This window comes from Haplochromis burtoni, unplaced genomic scaffold (genome assembly GCF_018398535.1).
Source record: "Haplochromis burtoni strain Fernald_Lab_line unplaced genomic scaffold, NCSU_Asbu1 Contig_314, whole genome shotgun sequence".
Taxonomy (NCBI): domain Eukaryota; kingdom Metazoa; phylum Chordata; class Actinopteri; order Cichliformes; family Cichlidae; genus Haplochromis; species Haplochromis burtoni.
This window is the reverse complement of record NW_024582675.1, coordinates 595,209-616,546: the sequence shown is the minus strand read 5'-3', so window position 1 is coordinate 616,546 and position 21,338 is coordinate 595,209. Positions and strand designations below refer to the sequence as shown.

General features: G+C 41.4%; 1 protein-coding gene across 2 annotated transcripts in view; it reads right to left on the bottom strand.

The window, feature by feature from the left end:
* LOC102295216 (A disintegrin and metalloproteinase with thrombospondin motifs 9) overlaps window positions 1–21,338 on the bottom strand; it is a 43,445-nt gene continuing 22,107 nt past the window's right edge. The window contains exons 26-40 of one of the 2 annotated variants that reach the window (XM_042228271.1): window positions 20,037–20,279; window positions 18,995–19,156; window positions 18,684–18,860; window positions 14,236–14,406; window positions 12,538–12,714; window positions 10,303–10,473; window positions 9,907–10,101; window positions 8,689–8,818; window positions 8,256–8,350; window positions 6,450–6,544; window positions 6,167–6,300; window positions 5,694–5,785; window positions 5,229–5,333; window positions 4,323–4,436; window positions 1–4,159 (exon numbers count right to left, since the gene is read on the bottom strand). In XM_042228271.1, coding sequence (XP_042084205.1) covers window positions 4,347–4,436; window positions 5,229–5,333; window positions 5,694–5,785; window positions 6,167–6,300; window positions 6,450–6,544; window positions 8,256–8,350; window positions 8,689–8,818; window positions 9,907–10,101; window positions 10,303–10,473; window positions 12,538–12,714; window positions 14,236–14,406; window positions 18,684–18,860; window positions 18,995–19,156; window positions 20,037–20,279 — 2,037 coding nt within the window. In that variant the 3' untranslated portion in view covers window positions 1–4,159; window positions 4,323–4,346. The remainder of the gene's footprint in view (window positions 4,160–4,322; window positions 4,437–5,228; window positions 5,334–5,693; window positions 5,786–6,166; window positions 6,301–6,449; window positions 6,545–8,255; window positions 8,351–8,688; window positions 8,819–9,906; window positions 10,102–10,302; window positions 10,474–12,537; window positions 12,715–14,235; window positions 14,407–18,683; window positions 18,861–18,994; window positions 19,157–20,036; window positions 20,280–21,338) is intronic. The other variant, XM_005941319.2, reaches the window with a different exon arrangement.

Here is a 21,338-nt window from a genome sequence, read left to right as displayed (position 1 = left end):
TTTGGAAATGCCGTTCAAAGGTTCTGAGAAAGTCTAATACAGCAGCTTAGATCACACATATAATCCTTGTGGGAAGGTCTGTGAGACAAGGGTGCAAAAAACAGTCATATAAAGGTATGGAGGCTACACAGACTGATCACAGTATGAGTATGTAAATGTGTAAATGTTTGTTTATTCATTTCCCCAACAGTGGAAAAATCTGATATATACTGTGTCAGTTTGCGGACTTATTGTTGGAACACTTGTATCAAATATTGCCCATTCTCTGTCTCCACCTATCCCTAACTATCTTGGTCACGCACTTGCAGACTAATCAAAAGGCATTTTAGAGGAAAGAGAAACCTCTAGCACCTCTGTGGTTTTCTTCAGTCAGCGATAAAAGTGCTCATTCTTCAAGGGAAACATACCTGATGAGTGCTGTGGATCACTGAACCTGGAGATAAGAAGAAAAATAACAAGAACTTGTATTCAGCCTGAGATAACAGGCTGCTGGAGTCTGAGTAGATGTTAATAAGAAATTATATCAAATAAAGGCTGTAAAGATTAAAAGTGTATTAGTGTGTCATTGTAAAATCCAGTCATTTAATCAGATATGACATCTTGGATGAAAACCTGGAAACAGTGGCAGATCCAGTCTTCCAGCTAAACATATCTTGTTTTTTTTTTTTTTAAATCTTTATGTTAAATGCATTTTTACCATGCCTGAGAAATTCATCCTGGCTTCTAGGAGTGATGAAACTCGGAGCAGGATTTCATTTGTCTAAATCTGCCGAGGAGAGAAGGCTTCTCCGTAAGTGTTTTCTTTCCTTTTCTGGAATATCTGATGCAACGGAGACCTGCTGACATGCTGCAGTCATGATAGCAACACTGTTAGACTTTTTTTAAAAAGGGGAAACACAGAGTTCTCCAACTGACCCCAGGGCTGTTTGCACATCTACACCTGAATCACGTAGTTAAGTTTAGACAAGCCTTGTGGAGCTGCTGAGAGCTCCTCTCTCCACCAAACTGACTTCTCTCTCTTTCCTTTTCACACTTTTCCCCATCTCCTGCTAAACAGCTGCTCTGAAGCAGCATTTCACTCAGCCTGCTGACAGACATTTGAAGAGTCAGCCTCAGAGTGACTGGCCAGCTCCTGTTGCTATGGCTCACCTGGGAATACCAACACAAACAGTAAGAAAAACTAGAACACGGAGGCTGGTGCAAGGTGGTCAGTGCTGCATACTCATGCCTCCACACAGTTGGCACTTCATTCCTTGCTCCATTTAATATTATTTAATATCAGGTTACGTATGTACAGGATGACTGTCTGCTGAATACAATCAAGCAAATATTTTATGTGCAGCTTTCCACATGGAACTGAGCTTTGTGGACCTAGTTTAGACAGTGTTAAACATAAGGCCCGGGGGACAGAATGAGACTGGCAAAGACTAGAATCCAGTCCACTGGATGGCTCTGGAGACTCTGAACTTTAACTGTATTCATTAGTTTTACAGTTTTTCCTAGAAATAAAGAACCAGACTCTTTCTGTTTATATTGCCCGTTGTGCATCTGCTCAAGAGGCCAAGTTCCTCTGTGCTCCCTTTGAAATGAAGAATATTTGCTTATAAAATTTAGATTTTGTTTCATTTTGTTATGGACAGAAAATGTCTGACAATGACTGGATGTGAGTCTAAACTGGCACTGCAGTTTAGGGATCTGCCACCTATAAACATTCATTTTTTCCTTCTGCTGAAAACTTGGTGAATTAGATTTATTTTGGAGGACCAGTGCTGACACTTGGTAAATGACCCGATAATTCACAATTATGAAGAAGGACAGAGGTTGGATTAGCTTCCACGCTTGCCCGGTTAAAAGTCCGACTGCTACAACGATGGCATAAAATGTGTTACCATATAAATCAGAAGTGCTACGGAGCGAGAATTTTATGGTGCAAACATTAACCAGACTATCATCTTCCCATGATTTTTTTATTTTATTTTTTATGGCTGGTATTAAAATCGGATGACACGTGAAGGACAAACTGGAGTGAAAATGATATATAAGTGCAAAAAGCAGACAGACAAGTGCACCCCAGGCATTTTATTACCCACCAATCTTTGCTTCATCTGCTCTCATACATAAATCATCCTTTTCACGCGGCACCACCAAACTGTGCTTATACAATTTATGCAAATATGACACACATAAATAAACGCACTCATAAAACAACAAACGCTTGGCGAGATGCTTCATTTTATGGCAATACTGTGCTGTGATTCATAGTCGTTTATGATCGAGGCTTATGTACATTCACAAGAAAAGAAAAAAATAAATATTTGCATATAAACTAAAGAATATATATGAAGACAATAATACACTTTTATATGTCTGATAAAAATGCAGCAGGTATGCAACAAATAATAATAAGATAAATACAGTTAAATACAAGAATCCCTTCTTTTATGACACCTGAGAACTGCATTCTGACATTCGCAGTGAGAAGAGCACCTGTCAGCTGTGGTCTTCAGTAAGACACAACACGTCTTCTTCCCTGTGTCTTTTGTACTTGTTTGGCGGCAGATTAAAACTGCACTGAATTCCCTTTTGGCTGAATGTGCACATTTTTATATAAGGCACTGAAACAGCACCATATGGAGCAGCTTACATGCACAAATAAGGCTTCTTAATCAGATGTAGCTGCATGATGTACCACACAGAACAAACAGAATACAAGGACAGCTCACAATACTGCACATCAGTGGCTTCATAGATACAAAACCCAGACTTTTTACACAAAATAAGAAGTACCCTGATATCTTCACACAGAACAACAAGTCAGGTTGATCTAAACAGGAGCAGATGAGTACGCACAGTTTTGACAGACTCTTCAAAACAAAGATGGAATAAAAGAATGTGAGGTACAGGAGGTAATGGTTTGCAAGCAGCATCTGGACAGAAATCAGGGCCTGCAGGGCCTGTGAGCTCAGCAGTCTGAAGGGTGTCTCCAGGGATGGACCATCACATTATATAGATCTCCGGAATAACTGCTAGGATTTTATAGGCCTGAGGTGAAGTCTTTTCCCCCTCTTTCTCTCTCTTATGAAATTCTTTCAAGTTGCTCCAGATAAGATAACCTGCTTGTTTTGTAAGATCTAAAAGCTAATGGCTCTCCCCAGCCACTGCACACTACTTGAGAGATATGCAGGAACACAGAGAATCTGATGTTTGGTCCATTTAACTCAACCATTTTTATAACCTATACCTTTACTAAACTTTCAGCATCTCCAGGATAGCGGTAAAAATACATGGCACTAACACCTGACCTGTATTGCACCTGACCCTGGTACTCATCATTTGATGAGGCTGTAACTCAGTTCGAAAGATGCACTCTCCTTTTCCCTGCATATGTGCTTGATGACCTAAACCTACAATTAATAGATGAAGTAGTTGTTGATGATTTTGACAAAAATCAAACAACATCTCACTGAGGCGGCGAAATTTGGACTGTGACAGGATGTAGAAAAAAGTTGAAGTAGCTGTACATAGAGTCTGATGTACTGACTGCAAGAGATCATCTCATCACACAAAAGGAGGAACATGAACACCTCCGTTCAGTGGCCAACATAATGGCCATCTACACATGTGTCTACAAACTCTGAAGCTATAAAAAAAAAAGGCCGGTAGCTTGGAGACACCTCGCTGCATGAGAACCACAGGTCTGGTGAGCATCACAATAACATTACTGGATTAAATACAACTTTAATAATAGTTATTTTAAAAAAAACTACCCACCAACAACAGCAACTACAACAAAAATGGCTGTAACAGAATTACTGTGGCGTAATGACAGTATTAAAAAGTTAAACAGGCAAATGCCAAAATACAAAGCGCATTACTTTGGTAAAAATCTCACAAAAAGGCAACTGTGTGGTGTTATTGCCTGATGCACGGTGTGGTGCTTTGGAAAATAAAACACTTAAATTACATTACAGTATAAAAAATAAATGGCACAGTACAATAAATAATAAATTTTATCCTTCTCTTTACAGTATTTACATCATTTTAAATTACGCTAAAAACACACAGGAGGGAAAAGAGGTTGTTTGGAACGGTTTGAACTCAAAGTTGGCTGTAGCACCAAGGAGGAACATGTTCACACAATGAGCACCTGAACACAACACTGCAGATCAAAGATAGAGAGATAGAAGACATGAGCCACGAAAGCCAATTACCCTGCAGAGTAGCAGTACATCAAAAAACGCATTCGGTGAGCGCAAAAGCAGATTATAGTTCTGTTTTTTGACAGAAAATATTTCATATTTCATATTGTTATCCATGTTTACCTCACCTGTTTGATGGCTTTGTGTTCATTCCACTGTTATGGGCAGACTGTGACCAGAGGACGGTATACATTTACCACAATAGCCGCCACACATTCCTGACACTCTGCTGCCATCCTGTGGACACGAGAATAATAACATGGGTACTGTGACTATCTGCTGTTTCAAGAATTTGAGGATAGGTACAAAAGAAGCTGAGTGAATTCTTCTCTTTAAAGTTTTGCTTTTCTTGTTAATGATTTTAGGAATCTTTGTGGAAAAGATCCTGACGCGTAAATTTAAATGCACCCTAAAATGTGTTGTTTCTGGGTTTTTTGTCTGAGGCCCACCAAGCAGGTTTGTTTCTAAAGGTTGGCAAACAGCCTCTTAGAAACAAGCGAGAAATGTGAGCTAATAGAATTTCACTAGCATAGGTAACAGAAGCAGGCAACTTAATAGTAGTTTCATGCAAACATCTAGAAGCAAATTGGAAACTGCATTAGAAGAGTGCTCCAAATTCACTATCCCATGACATGAAAGCCAGAGTTCCTAGTAAGCGCTTTGTCTGATTTTCACTGGAGTGTTGTCTTCATCCCGCTGTCCCAACAAGGCTTTATCTAAACTGCCTGGAGTGCCCAAAGGAGGGCCAGCTGGCTTTGGATGTCAGACTCCCAACACTTGTTGGCATCTCTACTTCCTCCTATTTTTGCCCTGCCAAAAAGCACTCTCCAGCCTGATCTCCATTTCAAAAAGTGGAGGGTGGTTGTAGGGGGCACTTGAGAGAGAGCAGCTGCCCAATAAAGGTTCTCTTTCAGCAAGGAGCTTTGAACACCGAACCTCCTTTGGAGCTATGTCTGCTTAATCTGCAGCCTGTGCAAACACAAAGCAAGTATGTGAATTAATCCTCTGGGCATGTATGTGATGTTTTACCTGTGATTTTTTTATCGTCTTCACTACAAAGGTGCCCTGGGACATCCAAGAGGTGTCGTCAGCTAGCCTGAGCCCTGTTCCTGACAGGTTGATCTTAAAGCGGCCCTAAAAGGACAGATGGATGCAGAAAGGACAGAAATGCGAGTAAATCTTGCTCTCTGCTTTAATACGGAGACCTTTAAGTGCCTGATGTGCAGTGAACTACAGAAAAATAAAGAAGCACAACATCACAGAGTAGGAAAGGGGTTTATTATTATTATTAAAAATATATATTTGACTGCAAATGAATTGTATTATTTACATAAAAGACAACTTATCATATAGATTAGATATTAGATTATAAGAAAAGCAGTCCTTGGTCAGCTGAGCAGTTTATTTGACATTTTATTTATCTATTTTTTGCCACAGTTTGGCTTTTCTTGATATGAAAAGCAAAATAATTATAATAGATGTCGTCATCCTCACCTGCGGACAAGGAACGGCACTGTAGCAGTCTCCAGCTGTACCAAATGGAACACTCTTGCCTTGGTGGGTAAACGCAAACTGCCAGTCTGTAGCTATAGATCAAGATAAAGCAACAAAGTGATCTCGTGAAAGGTCTCTCTAGGCATTAGTCGCTATAGTAGCTCGAATGAACCTTAATAATCGTGACTTGCATCTGCCATGGTGAGCAAATCTTATGCTATTTACCTATAAATCCAGCCTGCGTTTCAGGCTGAGCCAAACTCATATCAGTATAATTCCATCTAGTTAGAGCAGTTTCATTTAATCCCCTCAAGCCTTGTAATTATGTGTTCCTTAAATGGACCTTAAAGACATCTTGAGCCCATTAACCCTCGTGAGCATGAACATAATTAAATGCCAAAGGAAGTTCTCATTTTGAAGTAATGTGGAGTTAACATTTTGCACAGGATGCTGTGAGACTGTGGGCAACTTACTGATGATGTTCATCTTGCTGAGGTCCAGGCGGACTTTGGAGAAGGTGGTGATGCCAGCGGCACTGTAGTCTCTTCGACAGTCGCAATCTTCTCTTCTAGAGCCATTGGCTGGACACTGGGTGGGGTCATTGAGCCTGGGAAAACACACGTTTGCCAAATAAGCTTGACAGCTTAACTTTACACTTCCATGGAATTTCTTCATTTACAGAGAACATAACACTGCCAGGAGTCAGGTGGAGTTTTTGTAATGAAAATGGCTTTTTATTGTTATCCTCCTGTTTACCTGAAGCCAAAGATCTCTGAAAAATTCTCCCCTTCACCCGTCGCCAAGGTGATGTACTCCCGCGGAGCCTCTGTCTGCATTCCAGCACAGAAGACCTGAGGAGGAAGAAAAAGCAGCAGAGGAGCAAGAGGGTAAGTAAAGGAGGGAGACCAGAGGTGGGGCAAAGGGTAAAGGAAAGGCATAGAGGTGATAGGAAGATACAGGAAGATTTGTCAAAGTACAAACAAGGTGCAGAGGGGAGGAAAGAAATAAAAATAACACTCGTAAGGAGTTGAAAAAAACGACAAGAAGAGAAATGTTAAAATGAACAATTAAAACCCCCTAAATCCTGCAAGAGCTTGTGGATATTTTGGCAAATGATAGTATGTAATGGTCAGACAAAAAGACAGATTTCCTGTGTTACATGAAAAGTACTACATCTATTTGCAACCTCATTTACAAGCCTCAGTGGCCGAAAAGTACCTAAAGATTTTAGTGAGAATTGATTTTAAGCAGCCGGCACAGTTAAGTGTGCACGTGAGGAGATCAAAGATGTGAGCAGGAGCATTCTTTGATCCTCAAATCGGACCTTCTTAGCTTCCACTCAAGGAAAATAAGCAGAAAGCAGGTTTGATGCACTTTTGCTCTGGCTTCACTTTCCACACCTGGGAGCCAAGTCCATCTTAATATACATAATATGACAGAAACTTTTCCCAGTAGGATCTCTCCTCAAGACATGCTGGAACACCGTCATTTAACTAATATAAAGGTGTATATATTTGGTATATAAAGCTTTTTTAAGATCTTTGTCTTCTGTAAAACACAATGACTAAACCAAAACTGTTTGGGAGGCTCCTTTTTCATGACGCTGGGGCAGAGGACACAGTGCAGGCGACTGACAATATGAGTGGAGATTTTGGCTGTGAGCTGAGTGCGAGCGTTATCGGGATGACTAGACGAGATGCACCATAACCTGGCTTCAAACTGTTCTTGACGGAGTCAAAACTACACTGATAAACACAGCCAACAGAGAGAGATGCACTGAAAGACACAACTGGGGGGATGTGGAGCAGACGGATATGCATATATGGGTGTGGTGGTGGGGGGTTTCTGCTCAGGTGCAGAAGTAGAGGTGGGGCAGAGAGGTTCAGGCAGCAGCGTCACGTAGGACTTATGAGCACAGGCAGCCACACACTTACAAATCATCTGGGCCTTCCTAAGCAGCACAAGGCTGGGACCTTGAGCTCTCTCACACACACGGAGAGCTAACTCAGGAGGGAAGACCTTCAGGATAATTTGCGTGGGCTCTGGGGCACTGCGCTGGTTAAGGAGCTCGGAGCCTTGTATATTTTACTGTGTGTGAGCACCTTCACTACGTAAAGCTTAATAATCAAAGAAAAATCTTTTCTGTTTGGTGAAATGCTCACCGATTATGTGTCCTTTCATTTGAACAAGCAAATATGTTTTAAATAGTTTGTCACTTCCTATTTTATATGTTAGCAAGCAAGAAATAAAGTCTTGAGTTGTGTCAGTATCATCATTTTATCTACTGATTCGTTGCACTTTAAGGGATTTGTTTGGTACATGATATTCTAAAAGATTTGGAGAATCCACAAAAATCCCTGTACAGACAGGGTCTGAATTATTTAGTTTGGATAGAGGAAACGGAATAATTAACATAAAAAAACATAAAATAACGGGTAAGATATTAGAAATATTTCAAGAGCAACCTACTTTTCAGCTGCGTTTTCCCCATTATTAATCAAACCAGCTGTGGCCTCACACTGCTTTGAGCAGTTGTGGTGTAATAAGCTGATATTATCTTACCTTGAGTGTTTTGCCTTGTATGCTGAGAAAATGCTCACTGTCTGGCAGGGGGCCATTCATGGTCTGGATCTCTTGACAGCTAGAAGGCAAACGGCCTTGGAGAAACACAAGAAGAAATAAATAAATATTCTGTGGGGATACGGGCTCGCACGGTGCACAAATGTGCAAATGTTGGCAGTCACATCAAGTGGGGCAAATCTCTTTATCGAACCAAAGAAAATGAAACACCCCTCACACTTTGATGTCCCACGGTACCGTGGGGAAGCAAACAGGCTAAACAGTAAATCTTTGATGTTTGCTTCGGCTCATAAATATTTCACTAAAGGCCAGATTTCTGAAATGACTAGGTCGTGTTGAGCCATTCCTTGGATTTTGTCTAATCCTAGTAGTCTTGACCTTTGTTAAAAGAAAAGAGTTTTATCTCAGCACTCACAGTTTGGATTCCTGCAGACCTTTTTGGCTTCTGGCATTACATCTGGGGAACACCTGTCACTTTTCTGACCACCGGCTGATACACACTGCACCGTCCTCGCCATCACTCCATCTCCGCAAGTCACTGAACACTGAAAGGAAGCAACTTATCATAACAGTCCGAAGGTAATTCTTGCAGGTGAAAGTCTGTCAGAAATTCTGTGTTTGATGTTTATAGTATATGGTTAAGCTCATTAGGTTTTCTAGTTCATTTGTTATTAGAGTCTCCTTGTGTCCCTGTTAAGTCTCCCTTGCCCTTCAAGTGTTTCATGTCTGTTATGTTGTCAAGTTCATGCAGTCATGTCTGCGTTTCATTAGGTTTCCTATTTTATTTTCTAAGAGGTTCTGTGTTTTGTCTTACTCTTTCCCTGTGGCGTTGTTATGTCCACGTTGTGTCTACTGTGCCTTTCTGTCCCATGTTTCAGGTTCCTATGTTCTGTCTCCCCAGTTGCTGTTAAGTTTGCATGTTTAGAATTCAGTCAGTGTGTTTCCTGTTTTACTTTGAAGGTCCGTGTCTCATGTCAGCGTTTCTAGTTTTGCTTCCCTTGTCTCGTCCAGCCTGATTACTCCCAGCTGTGCTCTCCTTCTGTCTCTCATTCCCTCGTTATCCCTCAGTGTATTTAAGCCCTGTGTTTCTCTTCATCAGTGTTGTAGTCTCCCTCATGGCTGTGTTTCCCTATGTGTCAGTTTATCCATGACCCAGTTTAATTTTGTTATTTTTTGTGCCATTCTGCAATAAAGCAGCTTTTTGAGTTTAATTCCTGCGTGGTGAGCTTTGCGTTTGGGTCCTTCTCCTGCCTGCACACAGCTGAAACATGACATTCTGTCTTCGAAGTGTCACTTTTTTAAAAAATGGACACGATTCATTCGACCAGGGTTTAAGCTCAATGCTGAAACACTAGTTGAAGACAAGATTTTTCACATACAATCAGCCAACTGCTACTGTTTTAATGTCAAAGAAAGCCATGAATCATCACTAAAAAAAGAGTAAATATATTTTGGATTAATTATATTAATCCAAAATATATATATATATATATATATAAAATTTAAAGTCAATAGTCATGCCTGGCGAGGTGAAAAACAGTCCATTTTATCATGCATTTAGGATTGACATCAATCTGCCTTTGATATACTGATAAATCGCTATATCCCATTTAGGCAGTCCAGACTCACTCACCGGTCCCCAGATTCCAACCCTCCACTCTTGCAGCAGAGGGCACGGGCCCAGATTACAAGGCATGTAGCTCTCAGGAGGGGTCCCAGGGCAGTTGGACAAAGACTGATGGCCATACTCATAGTTGTCATTCTCCACATGCACCTCACTGCATGAGATCAGACGCTGGCGGTAGCCCTGGCCACAGCTGGCTGAGCACTGGAGGATAGCATAAATCACCGGCATGAAAAAAAGAGAACAGTGTACTTTCCATCATGTGCGCGTCATTGGACTGAAAGGTGGTGATTTGCATGCTCATTCTGAAGAGCAAAGCATTACCAATTTAACTCAAACACAACTTTTACAATTAAGACCTGAAGACAAAAAAATGATCTAGATGTCTGCTTGTTTGACTCTCACCTTAGTCCATTCCCCTGTAATCCAGATGAATTCGCAAGCGTGGGTGTTGCAGCTTTCTATTTCTGGGGGTCTGATCTGGTTCACGCAGTACATCTCGTGGACCTCCCGCTGGTTGTGGTCCACGCACTTCAAGGCTCGTTGTCGCCGACCCGATCCGCACGACTTACTACACTGTAGAGGAGACAAGACAGAAAACAATCTTTCACAGAGAGTACAAATAGAAAAAGAGCGGTATTATTGGAAACTCTGTGGCACTGCCAAATTAAAGTTGCAATATACAATGCACACACAGCAAGGAAGCTCCAGTTCAAGCAAAGCATGCATTCAGTCATTAAGCACTGCTTTGGGCTATACAGATGTTAAGAGGAGGGGAAAACACAGTGCTCACATCCCGTGCCAACAGCATGTCTGATCATAGATGAAGTTTCAACACCTAGACCCTTGGCCCAAAAAAAGAGCTTTTTTCTTACTGTCAGACAACAATCATCTTCTTATTTTGAAAGTAAAACTTGAAGCATGGTACCCATTCATCCCATTCTTTTATAATAGCCAATTAGATCAGACCTAATATAAATGATGTATATTTTCTAAACAGAGCTGCTTTAGCGCAGATCAGCAGCACAGCTTAATATATCTCTGAGGAGATTTGTGGTATACAAGGCTGGAAAGAGAGACAGATATCTATGATCAGGGTGTAACAATCTAATAGTAAGTGCAGAATTGCGTGATCAGCCCCTGACCTATACTAGATAAATTTCCATTTCAAAGATTGGAAAAGCAAAATGGGCACAATAAAAACCAGTTAGCACCATTTCGTGCCATTGCACAAGTCACCGTGGCAAGTATTAAAAGCATAAGAGCAGCAGAATGAGGTGACTGGGATTAATTTGTTGGTTTTTTAATCATGGAACTACTGTAATAATGCCTTGTAAAGGGGCTTATGTGCTGGTTCAGATATTACAACACTCAAGTTTGCAAGAGTCATAAAGATTTATCAAAGGTCCAGAAAGGCTTCCACATGTGTCAGAAACACTCAGCAGTCAACCAGCAGGTCTTTTTCACTCTTAATATCTTTAACTTTGTCAAACAACTGAATTACCTTAATCTGTCATAGCGAGTTGTGCTGTCCTGAGAGGTACTCAGGTTTTAGGTAGCCAAAGATACTATATTTCATTCTGAGATGTACCGGGACAGGATACTGTGTCCTGTCCTTGTACAAGGCAGGGAAAGAAATACTGTCTGTGTGAGATGTAACTATCTTATGTGTGGGTACAGTGTAAGTGTCTAAAACACGGTAATACTTCCTAGTTGAAATGTTTTAACTGCCTCCAGCTGTTAAATGGGACACCCAGGCAGGGACCTCCGAGCATTTCTGCAGAGTGATTGGACTCTTCTTTCAGAAAGGCATTTCATGTTGTTTAGTGACGCACATTCACCATCACATTAGCAAAGTGAAGAAGGAGCTCCTGGTGCATTTCCCGTTCTAATAAACAGCAAACATGTGCAGACTCTATCCTGCAGAAAATAGCTGATCATTACTTTGCACCAAATAAAAATGGTTAATATTAAAGGGACAGCTCACCCCAAAATCATTTACTTATTTTTTCTCTGTTGCTCTTCATCTATCCAAACTGACCGAAGCAGAGAAGAAAGAAAATAGTTACTAAATAAAAGCTCACAGCAAAAGTTGATTTTTTTTTTTTTAATATCCAAAAGAAAGGTAACATTTCCACCCTGGAGATCTCCAACTCCATCTCTTAGCAGTAAAGAGTACATTTCCCTCCTGGCACTAATAATGGGGCAAGTAACAGGCAGATCTGTGTAAATGAGAATCATTACAACTCACTGAATTCTCAACCAATTTTCGAGCGCTTTTGTTTGAGTATAGATTAGAATAACCATCTGACTGGTTATTGGATCCTCAGAGCCAATTAACAGTTTTGCCAAACTGAATACTTTTTGCGTCGTCTTTGAGTTTAAGTAAATAGACTAATTCGCTAATGAGAGGAACTTGAGTTATTTTGGGGTAGGGGAAAAAAGGGGATTGCCTGATTTTCATCTGCCTCTTCTGCTCCCCTCCCCTTTGGCCTCCTGACAGGCAGCTGTGCCTCCTACAGAAGCAGAGACTCTCATCCTTGCCCAGATATGTCAGAGCAAATTCATCCGCGGCACTAGAACTACTTGTTTAAGCATGCAGATTACAGTGTTTGTTTGTGCAGACTTCTACTGGCTTACCGGTTGCCAGTCCTCCTCTCTCCACCGGTAGCGAGAGGGACAGTCGGTGACCCGGCAGCTCTGGCTGGACGCTGGTCGGGAGCGCTGGGGACAGCCGGTCTCCTGCGAGCTCCGTTGGTCTTCAAACTGGCAGAACACCTCCCGCTGCTGGATGCCATCGCCGCAGGACGCTGAACACTAAAGACAGGGCAGGTAAGAGCTTTGCAATGAAATCATTCAATCTGTGTTAGTAGTTATCCATTGTAATATATTTTTATATAGAAGACTCATAACTGATTTAGCCTAAAGTATTTATTTATGGGGAATGCTTTTGCCAAAATGACTATGTTATTCATTTGTAATGTCAGGTAGATGCTTTTATAACAATGATAATAAAAGACTATGCAAATTACATTTTAATGATAAAAGCAACCAAGCATCTGTGTAAACATTTAAGCTGTATCAAATCAATGCCAGTTCTACAGATATGTACAGAATCAAAGTTGAAGTCTGGAAAGTGGTTTGGCACATCTGTGTTTAATCTAGAGCAGCATGTTTGAAATGAAAGCGTGTCCTTTCTGCTGACATACAGAGCACATCGTGTCGAGGGTAAAATGAATGAGACTGGGAGGTGGGGGAATGCCTGTCGTTTTCTGCCCTTAACCTTAACTGAAACGTAAAACAACTGTCTTATTTTGACTGTTTGAGATATATTTGTAAGACGATATCTTACACTAACCAATTTTTGTCTCCTTTCAGACAGACCGCACTTCACTGATATAAATGTAATGCTCCTGGATCACATAACGCCTATGTAATAACAGATGATTTAGAGACAAATAAAGTGATGGAGGTGTAAGGCAGTTTGTGTTCTGGAGCTCAACCTATAAAGATGCATCTACTACAGGCATATTTATGTGTCCATTTATTTGTAACTCAGTGAAGCAGCTGAACTTTGAGGCACTCCAGTGTGCTGTGCTGTGCTTGACTAAGAGCCTCGAGTGGAGTATCATTTTCTCCTTGCGTCATGCTCCACAGCTGTTTAGAGGGGGACGCACATCCTCTCTGACATGTAAGATGTTTCTGTGTGCTTAGTCCACTCCTATTGAGAGAAAAGGTGTTGAAAGGCAACGACCAGGTGCACTTTGTTGAGTTTGTTTGGCGTGATGATGCGAGTGTATTGCCTCGAGTAGCACATTTAAAAGACCAACATGTGGTTCCCATTGGTGAGGCAAAAAATAAAATTTAAAAAAAGAGAAAGAAGGGAAAGAGGGCATGGAAGAAAAAGTGGGAGAGGGGATGAATGGAGACAGAGAGGAGAGGAAGTTGAGGACCACAGAAAAAGAAGCTATAGAGATGAAAGGGGCAGATTTACACTGGCTCTAATTCAAATACAAAGGAAGGGGTGCACATCCATCCTGCTGCCCAACTTGGTGGACGGCGGTACCGTAGCACCAGCGTACACCACCTCAGACTCTGGCTCCACCCTGGCAAACCACCATGTGATGTTTAAAAGCAATCACGCCTCAGTTAGTGGCTTAGCATTGTCCATGAAGGCAGTCAGGTTCAGCTGTGGCCTGTTTCACACATATGGATATACTTGCCTGTAAGCCTGTAAGTATTAAAGTGGGGCTACGAGAGAGAAACAAATCCAACATGTCTGGCACCGTGAGAACAAATAGCTGAGAAGTGTTTAATGGCTGGGTCAGAGAGTCCTACCTCCCCCCAGTTGCCAGTTTTCCACTTAGGACATCGTCCACCTCTGCAGCGGCGCCGCTCGCTGGGTTTGGACGACGCGTGCTGGCAGTACTCCTCTGGGACAGGACGTCCTGACCGGGTCACACAGCTCACTTTGCGGGATTTGAAGCCTCTTCCACAGGAGGCTGAGCACTGCAAGATGGAAATAAGGAGGGCAATAAGAAGCAGAAGTATGTTTTAACCTAAAGCAGAAAGCGTAAAAAGTGACACATTTCAAAACAATGAAACTCAGATTAATAATTTCCTTTTTATTGTTTTTATTGAGGGGGTATTTTGTTGATATCAAGTTTAACTGTAATTGATTATTCAGCATTAAAAATGGGATTTAATAAACAAGAAATGAAGAAAAAATCTCATTAGTATTTGTGAACTCGTGGACCCTATTTGTCACTCACAAAAAAAGGAGGTGAGACCCGATTACATGGGGAGAGGTGGTCCAATGGTAAAGCGTGCCTGATCATCCCGGCAGCAGTTTGTTTCACCTCCGGGTTCACCGCGTTACTGAAAAGCTAACTCAGTGTGACAGGCAGACTCACACACACACACACAGCAGCACTAAGGGAGGAGTGAGTTGGGCTGGACTGTGCTTGGATAATCAAAGGGGGCGTTGCATGTGGGGATGGATGGGAAGCGACAGGCACAGAGTTGAACGAGTACGTAGCCCAGCATGTGGCTCTGTCCTGATCAGCAAGGGACTGTACCGGACAGGAACAAGCTGTGACCCCTCGCCTCATTCAACGAGGTGAAAAGGTAGGAAGCCTTGTAAAAGGAGGGACGACTAAAGTGCTTGTTCCCCTTTATAAACGCAGGCATGCCAGTGCATTTTGTAATGTACTTAATTTATCGTAATTGTCTTGCAGGTAAATTGTTTATCCAATCAATAAAGACAAACGTGAGTCATATCGACACAGTGTGGTTATTTTAAGGAGACTTTGTGCTTATCGCATGTACTATTCATATATTACTATTATAGCATATATTACTATTTTTCATATATTGGTGTAAAATAACTGACAGTGCTGATGTATAAACATAGCTGAGAAGACGATTTCCACCCATGAAATTTAGTGGCAGATCTCTGGTCTACACACATCTATCTGCCCTCCACCAATGTCACATTATTTTGTTTGGCTTTTGTCTTTTATTTCATTTTTCTAAATCTAGATCACGAGTAATTTCCCACAAGTCTGTCTGTGCTGAAGGGATGAATCAGGATGGGGCCCCTCACTAGATCAAATGTGACCTTTGACCTGCCAATGCACCACTGAATAGTCTTGCTGACGCCACCTTTTATTCAAGTCACTGTCAAAGGCCCCCACAATGGTCCACTGTCATTAACCCGCATTAGACCAGAGCAGAGGGGCCTGCCAGAGAGGGGGCAAAGGGCGCTAGCAACTCCATAGCCGAGCTTCCCCGAAAAAGCCTCAGCGTGCATTAAGAGTGAATGAGCACAGTAAATGCAATGGGAAGTACGCCGAGGCATTGTCCCGCAGGACTGAGATTTACCTTAATGGAAACAGCTTTGAACTCTTGACACATGGTGAGAACATACTCGCTGACAGAGGTCAACAGAAGCCCTGAGCGCATAAAACAACAAGGGTAACGCTCGTGAAAAGAGGACTTCTTTATAACCTATTTGCAAGCGTTCTTTTCTCATTTTTTAACCTAAAGCACTAAACAATAAAAGCCACTTCCTTTGCATGAACACACTGCAATTATCAAAAAGCTTGGGCTGGTGAAATCCTAATATGGGGGTTAGCAGCAGGAGTACAGTGTTGCAAGCACTGATGCTATTAGCATTAATGAATGTTGCTAAAGGCTGGCGCAGGGATCAGTTACTGCAATTTCAGCATTTCATTTATTTTTAAAGCCAGTCAGTGCAAATCACCAGCAAGTTTTAAGTCGTGTCTTTCCCTCAATTGAAAGCGACCTCGGTGTGGTCGCTGTATGTGATGAACACCTTTTTATTCAGGCAAGAATGAAAAAAAGCCTTCGATAGTACCTCTACTTCACTTTAATTGTAACCTTTTCTGCAAATGAACAGAAATCCAACAAATCTGTAAAAAAAAATTAAATATTGACATAACATTATAATGAATGAACAATAAATACAAGTAATTACATAAATATACAGAAATATTCTTGAAACATAGACTAATACTGCCATTTGTGGATAAGAGACATACATTATACTTATTTCAAGAGCCTGTTGATATAGTGTTTGTGTTATACTGCTATTCTGCGACAAGAGGTTGACTGCTTAGACTGACAAATGAAACTGGAGGGGATTATGATATAATTCACTATTGTGTTCCACTTTCACTGATTCAACCTAGATTTGGTTTTGTGCTGCCTTACAGTCACACGTGGGAGTCATTACAAGTAAAAGTTCTCATTAGTAAATGACGTGTGGTAAAAATGTACTCACAGCTGTGTTAACAGGCCCTTAAAATAAGGTGTGATGTTGGTACAGACATTTATGACCAAGAGAAGTCAACTGGGTGGGCTTCAGGCAAAGTTGACCCTAACCACAGATTCTGGATCAGTTTGAACCGTCCTCACAGTAATGTTAAGCGTTACGGGGCAGGAGATGACACGCGCTACAGATCTGTGTTTAGGGCCAGCATCTGCGCAGGGTAGCATCGACAACTCATGCTTAATCTTAGCCAGCTAAAATCCCTCCAGTGCAAGGGAGAGCAAGATACGGCAGGGGGGGCAATCATAACAGAGACTGAGGTAGACACATTAGGTTGGCTCAGAGTAAGAGCTCTGAATACAAAACACCATTAACTTCCCCTGTGGTCACAGGTATTACATGTTTCAAAGCATGACATTTAACAGCCCGTTCTCTTAAAGTTGAGACAGTCAAAGACAATTCAAACATTATTTCATCAGATCTGTGATACACTTTGCATTTAGCTGATCAATCAGATCAGTGCAAACTGCTCATGGAAAAAAAAAAAAGTACAGAAGAGGCAACGTGCCACAATAAACACCTAACCAACCAAAAAAATTTAAAGGTTCTCTTTTTGAAAAAATATTTATATCTCATATCTCCCTTGTTTGGAAAAAGCACCACTGTTATGCAGGTCATCATTGTTTAATGGCTAGTTGAGTTGTGTTTTGTTCCAAGTGAGGTATTGTTGAGCATAGCATATATAGCAACTCCAAGTACTTACTGTACAAAGCAAACATTAACTAACATAATATAAATACACTCATATTAAGCACCTTTGAAGGATTTAAAACTACTGTTTTGGCCACACTAAGGAATTCTGGGTGCAAACCCAAAACTGGAATACAAAGGCTATCCGGCCTAACTACCACAAACTCGTCGGAAAGAGACACTTTATTTTACAGTGGCAGTACAGCCACTGTTCGCTGGTGTTTACTACTGATACTGGACGTTTCAGGCACTTTTGACTTGTCGTATGTCTCCTTCACTGTCATTGTCATTACGGGACAACAGCGTTGTTGCTTTCAGGGGGGTAGATACATAAACTGTAAAATAAAGTGTCTAAATAAGATTAGTAACTTCTCTACATGTGCCTTAAAACAAATTGAATTCCTAATATAATAGCCATTTCATAGATGCATATAGTACAAAGATGTATATATAGTATACAGCCCATATACAGTCAATATGTAAGGTGGTGCCTTTTACGTTCTTAACAGAACATCGACTATATCATGTAGCACCTCATACGTGGAGATCGTGGGCCATTCTTTGGATAATAAAAGAACAAGGCAGCATATTGTATATTCCTGATATACAAAAACATTCATCAGTATTTGCATATGAACAATGATTGGCTAAATGTGCGAATACAAAGAGCTAAGACACCAAATAAGACACTTTTTTAAAGTTAATACTATTTACAAGAGATAAAAAGGAAAACATCTCTCAATAAATTATCTTTTAAAAACAATATTTTACAAAACTAACTTTGATTGTGATACAACGTAATCCTGAATTATTAAAATAAAAAGAAGAGAAAACTAGTACGAGGCTCAACAACAGTTTTCTAACTACTCATGAAAAAAACTCTTACGGTCACAGCTGTCACTGAAGTATTATTTTTTTGTGTGTCGTACTTTTTTGGCATATTAAGCACATGTTTGCCATTCAAGTGCAACAGAAATGAATCTTTCCAAATGTCTTGAGGAAAAACTGACTGAGCAGTTGCAGGCTGCAGAGAGGGAGCAGTAAGTGGAGGGGGTTAAAGGTAAAAAGCTGGAGAAGCTGGAGTGTGACATCTCCAGTGTAAAAGCACCACAGTCAACCTGCCTCTTTAAAACTGTTTGTGAAGGAGTAAGATTACATGCATTTGAACATATGTGAGGTTAAAAAAACCAACAATAAAAAACGGTTATAGAGTATTTGGTTTTGGGTTTTTTTATGAGCGTACCGAGGTCCATGGGTCTGTGCTCCAGTGGGGGTTAGACGGGCATGGCTGAGTATTGCACTGCTCACGATCTGGGGGCTTGTCATGGATCTCGCAGCTCAGATCATTGAAACGCTCGCCGTTTGGACGCTGACACACCACCAGCCTTGTCTTTATCCCACCTCCGCATGGCTTCGTGCACTGAGGACGGCACACAGAGAGGTCGCATTTTATAGATGCAAGTTTGTGGATTAAAAAAAAAGGAGCTGACAGTCATGCTTTCATGTCAAAATATGCCTGTCTTATGTGAGACTACTTTAGTGTGTCCTTCTTACCTCTCCCCAGCTGCCATACACCCACTGTGGACATGGCCCCGATTCGCAGGATCTTTGCTCGCTGGGTCGGCTGCGATCTTCACAGCTGTTGGCAGGGTAGCCGTTCTCATCCTGGCACACTACCACACGCCGCTGGAAGCCTCCTGCACATGTGCTGGAGCACTGTTTTTGTGTTTTTTTAACAGAGATAAGAGGGCACAAAAATAGTTCCTCGTTATTCAGGTGTAAAAGAGTTTAGTGGGTATTTTATGCTTCGTTTAAACGCAGCGATTAACAAACATATTCTCAGCCTCGCGGTAATAAATCAGTGCACATACAGTATGTGTAATATGAGGTGTATATGATGTGAACACAAAGCCCACACAAAATTCTGACAACGCAGAGACGTCACATGCGACATGGCTAAACTTCTCTGCTTCTAAAATAACGTTCTGAGGAAGGAAGCGTGACCAGAAATATCTTAAATCCTTCCCAGAGTTATTTAAAGGTCAAGGCTATTTTTTGTCAAAGATTATCAGTAACCCAGTTAAAACAACAAAGAAAAAAAAACTGCAGGAACAATACAGAGAAGGAGCTCAGTGGGACAGGATAGCCTGGGGCATTTAGGTCACAATGTCCTTCGGTGCTATTTCTAAAGATCTCATCCTAAAAAGAATGAAGGGCCTAAAGAACAGAGTCCAACTTTTGAGCTTTTATTCAGGACTGTGTGACATTACACAATGTTTCTTAAACCCTACCCTGCAGCTCCAAAGCACAGATAATATATAGGTATGACTTTGATTTAGGGCGCCTTAAAAGAATAGTCCAAATTATCCTCACTCTGCCCTTGCTGTAAGAAGAGCATAGATCTATATAGGAAGTTTTTATGGTTGATATTTAAGTAGAATTTGAAGATTGTTAGCTTAGATTAGCACAAAGGTAACAAAGTCTGCCAACCTTTTACTTATTGAAGTGATAAGTCCCACAAGATTAATGCAACATCTTAAATATCACACCCCTGAGGTCTGTTGACCAGCATGATGTTGTGTTTAGGAAGCCTCACCGCGCCCCAGGGTCCAGTCCGCCATTGGTGGGATTGGCTACGTGGCAGGTTCCTGGTGCTGGTGTTTGGTGAGGACGGAGGTCGGGAATCACTGGAGCGGGACGGGCACTGAGACATGGCACAGTCCTGCTCTGTGGCAGGACGGTCGTCTGGGTCACACTCACTAGCGTTCACTTCTTGGTCACTGAAGTTGACGCACAGCACTTGTCGCGTCGTCTTTCCCTGGCCACAGGTGACTGAGCACTGACAGCACAAACACATGGAGAGGGTGAAGAAATGAAAAGGAAAGGTAAATGCAAATATACACAAATCCAACTGGCATAAAAAGGAAAGCTGACTTTCTTTGATAGCAGATTCTTGACATTTCTGTTCATTGTGACCTGCTGGTGGTCAAACCAGACTTGATGAACAGAACCATGTCAGATACAAAAAGATGTCATCTTCATGCTACCAAAGAGCTAACCCAGACTTAACCTGGTGTTAAGGCTACAGCAAAACTTACAGTATCACTCTAAATGAGTGGGTAGACATTTTTTAGAAAAATAACACAAGGCAGATCTTCCACCAAATGCTAATGGTGTCTCCAATCTTGCTCCTCCCTAGCAGAGTCCATTCAGTGTCTCGCGTGATCCATTTCACTTATGCAACAGCAGTTCATAAAAAACATGACCTATCCAGAGGTTTACATGACTCTGTCACGATGTTTCATGTTATTACAGATACTGTAACATGGTTCTGCATGCATTAAGTTGATGTATATACTGTGACGCTACATCGAGCTGTACTGTGCTGCAAGCTGCACTGGCTGGAGAGCAGTCACAAAAATCTCTCAGTTTGGATTTTTCTGTAACAGCGAGCCAGAAAAAGATGATTTGCTTTGGGTTTATAAATCTGCCGTTGTCAATCTTCTGTTCGTGTGTGTGTGTAAACATGGGATAGGCCTCTGAAATTTTTAGTGGCCTTGGGATGATTTAGGATATTTATTTTCAGGGGGTCAATGAGTGTCTTTGGCTTGGCAGTACATGTGTGGGTGTGCATGGTTGTGTGCTTGTGTGTGTTGTGTATGTGTATGGTGACCAGACCTGCAGTCTGCCTGAACTGTATCGCTAAGGCTCTGATGAGAAACATCTGTAAACAAAACTGGAGCCCCTCACTACAGCCCCTTGCATCTCCCAGCTCAAGAACTTCATTCCTGATTCCTCTCTCTCTCTCACACACACACACACACACACACACACACACACACACACACACACACACACACACACACACACACACACACACACACACACTCTCTCTCTC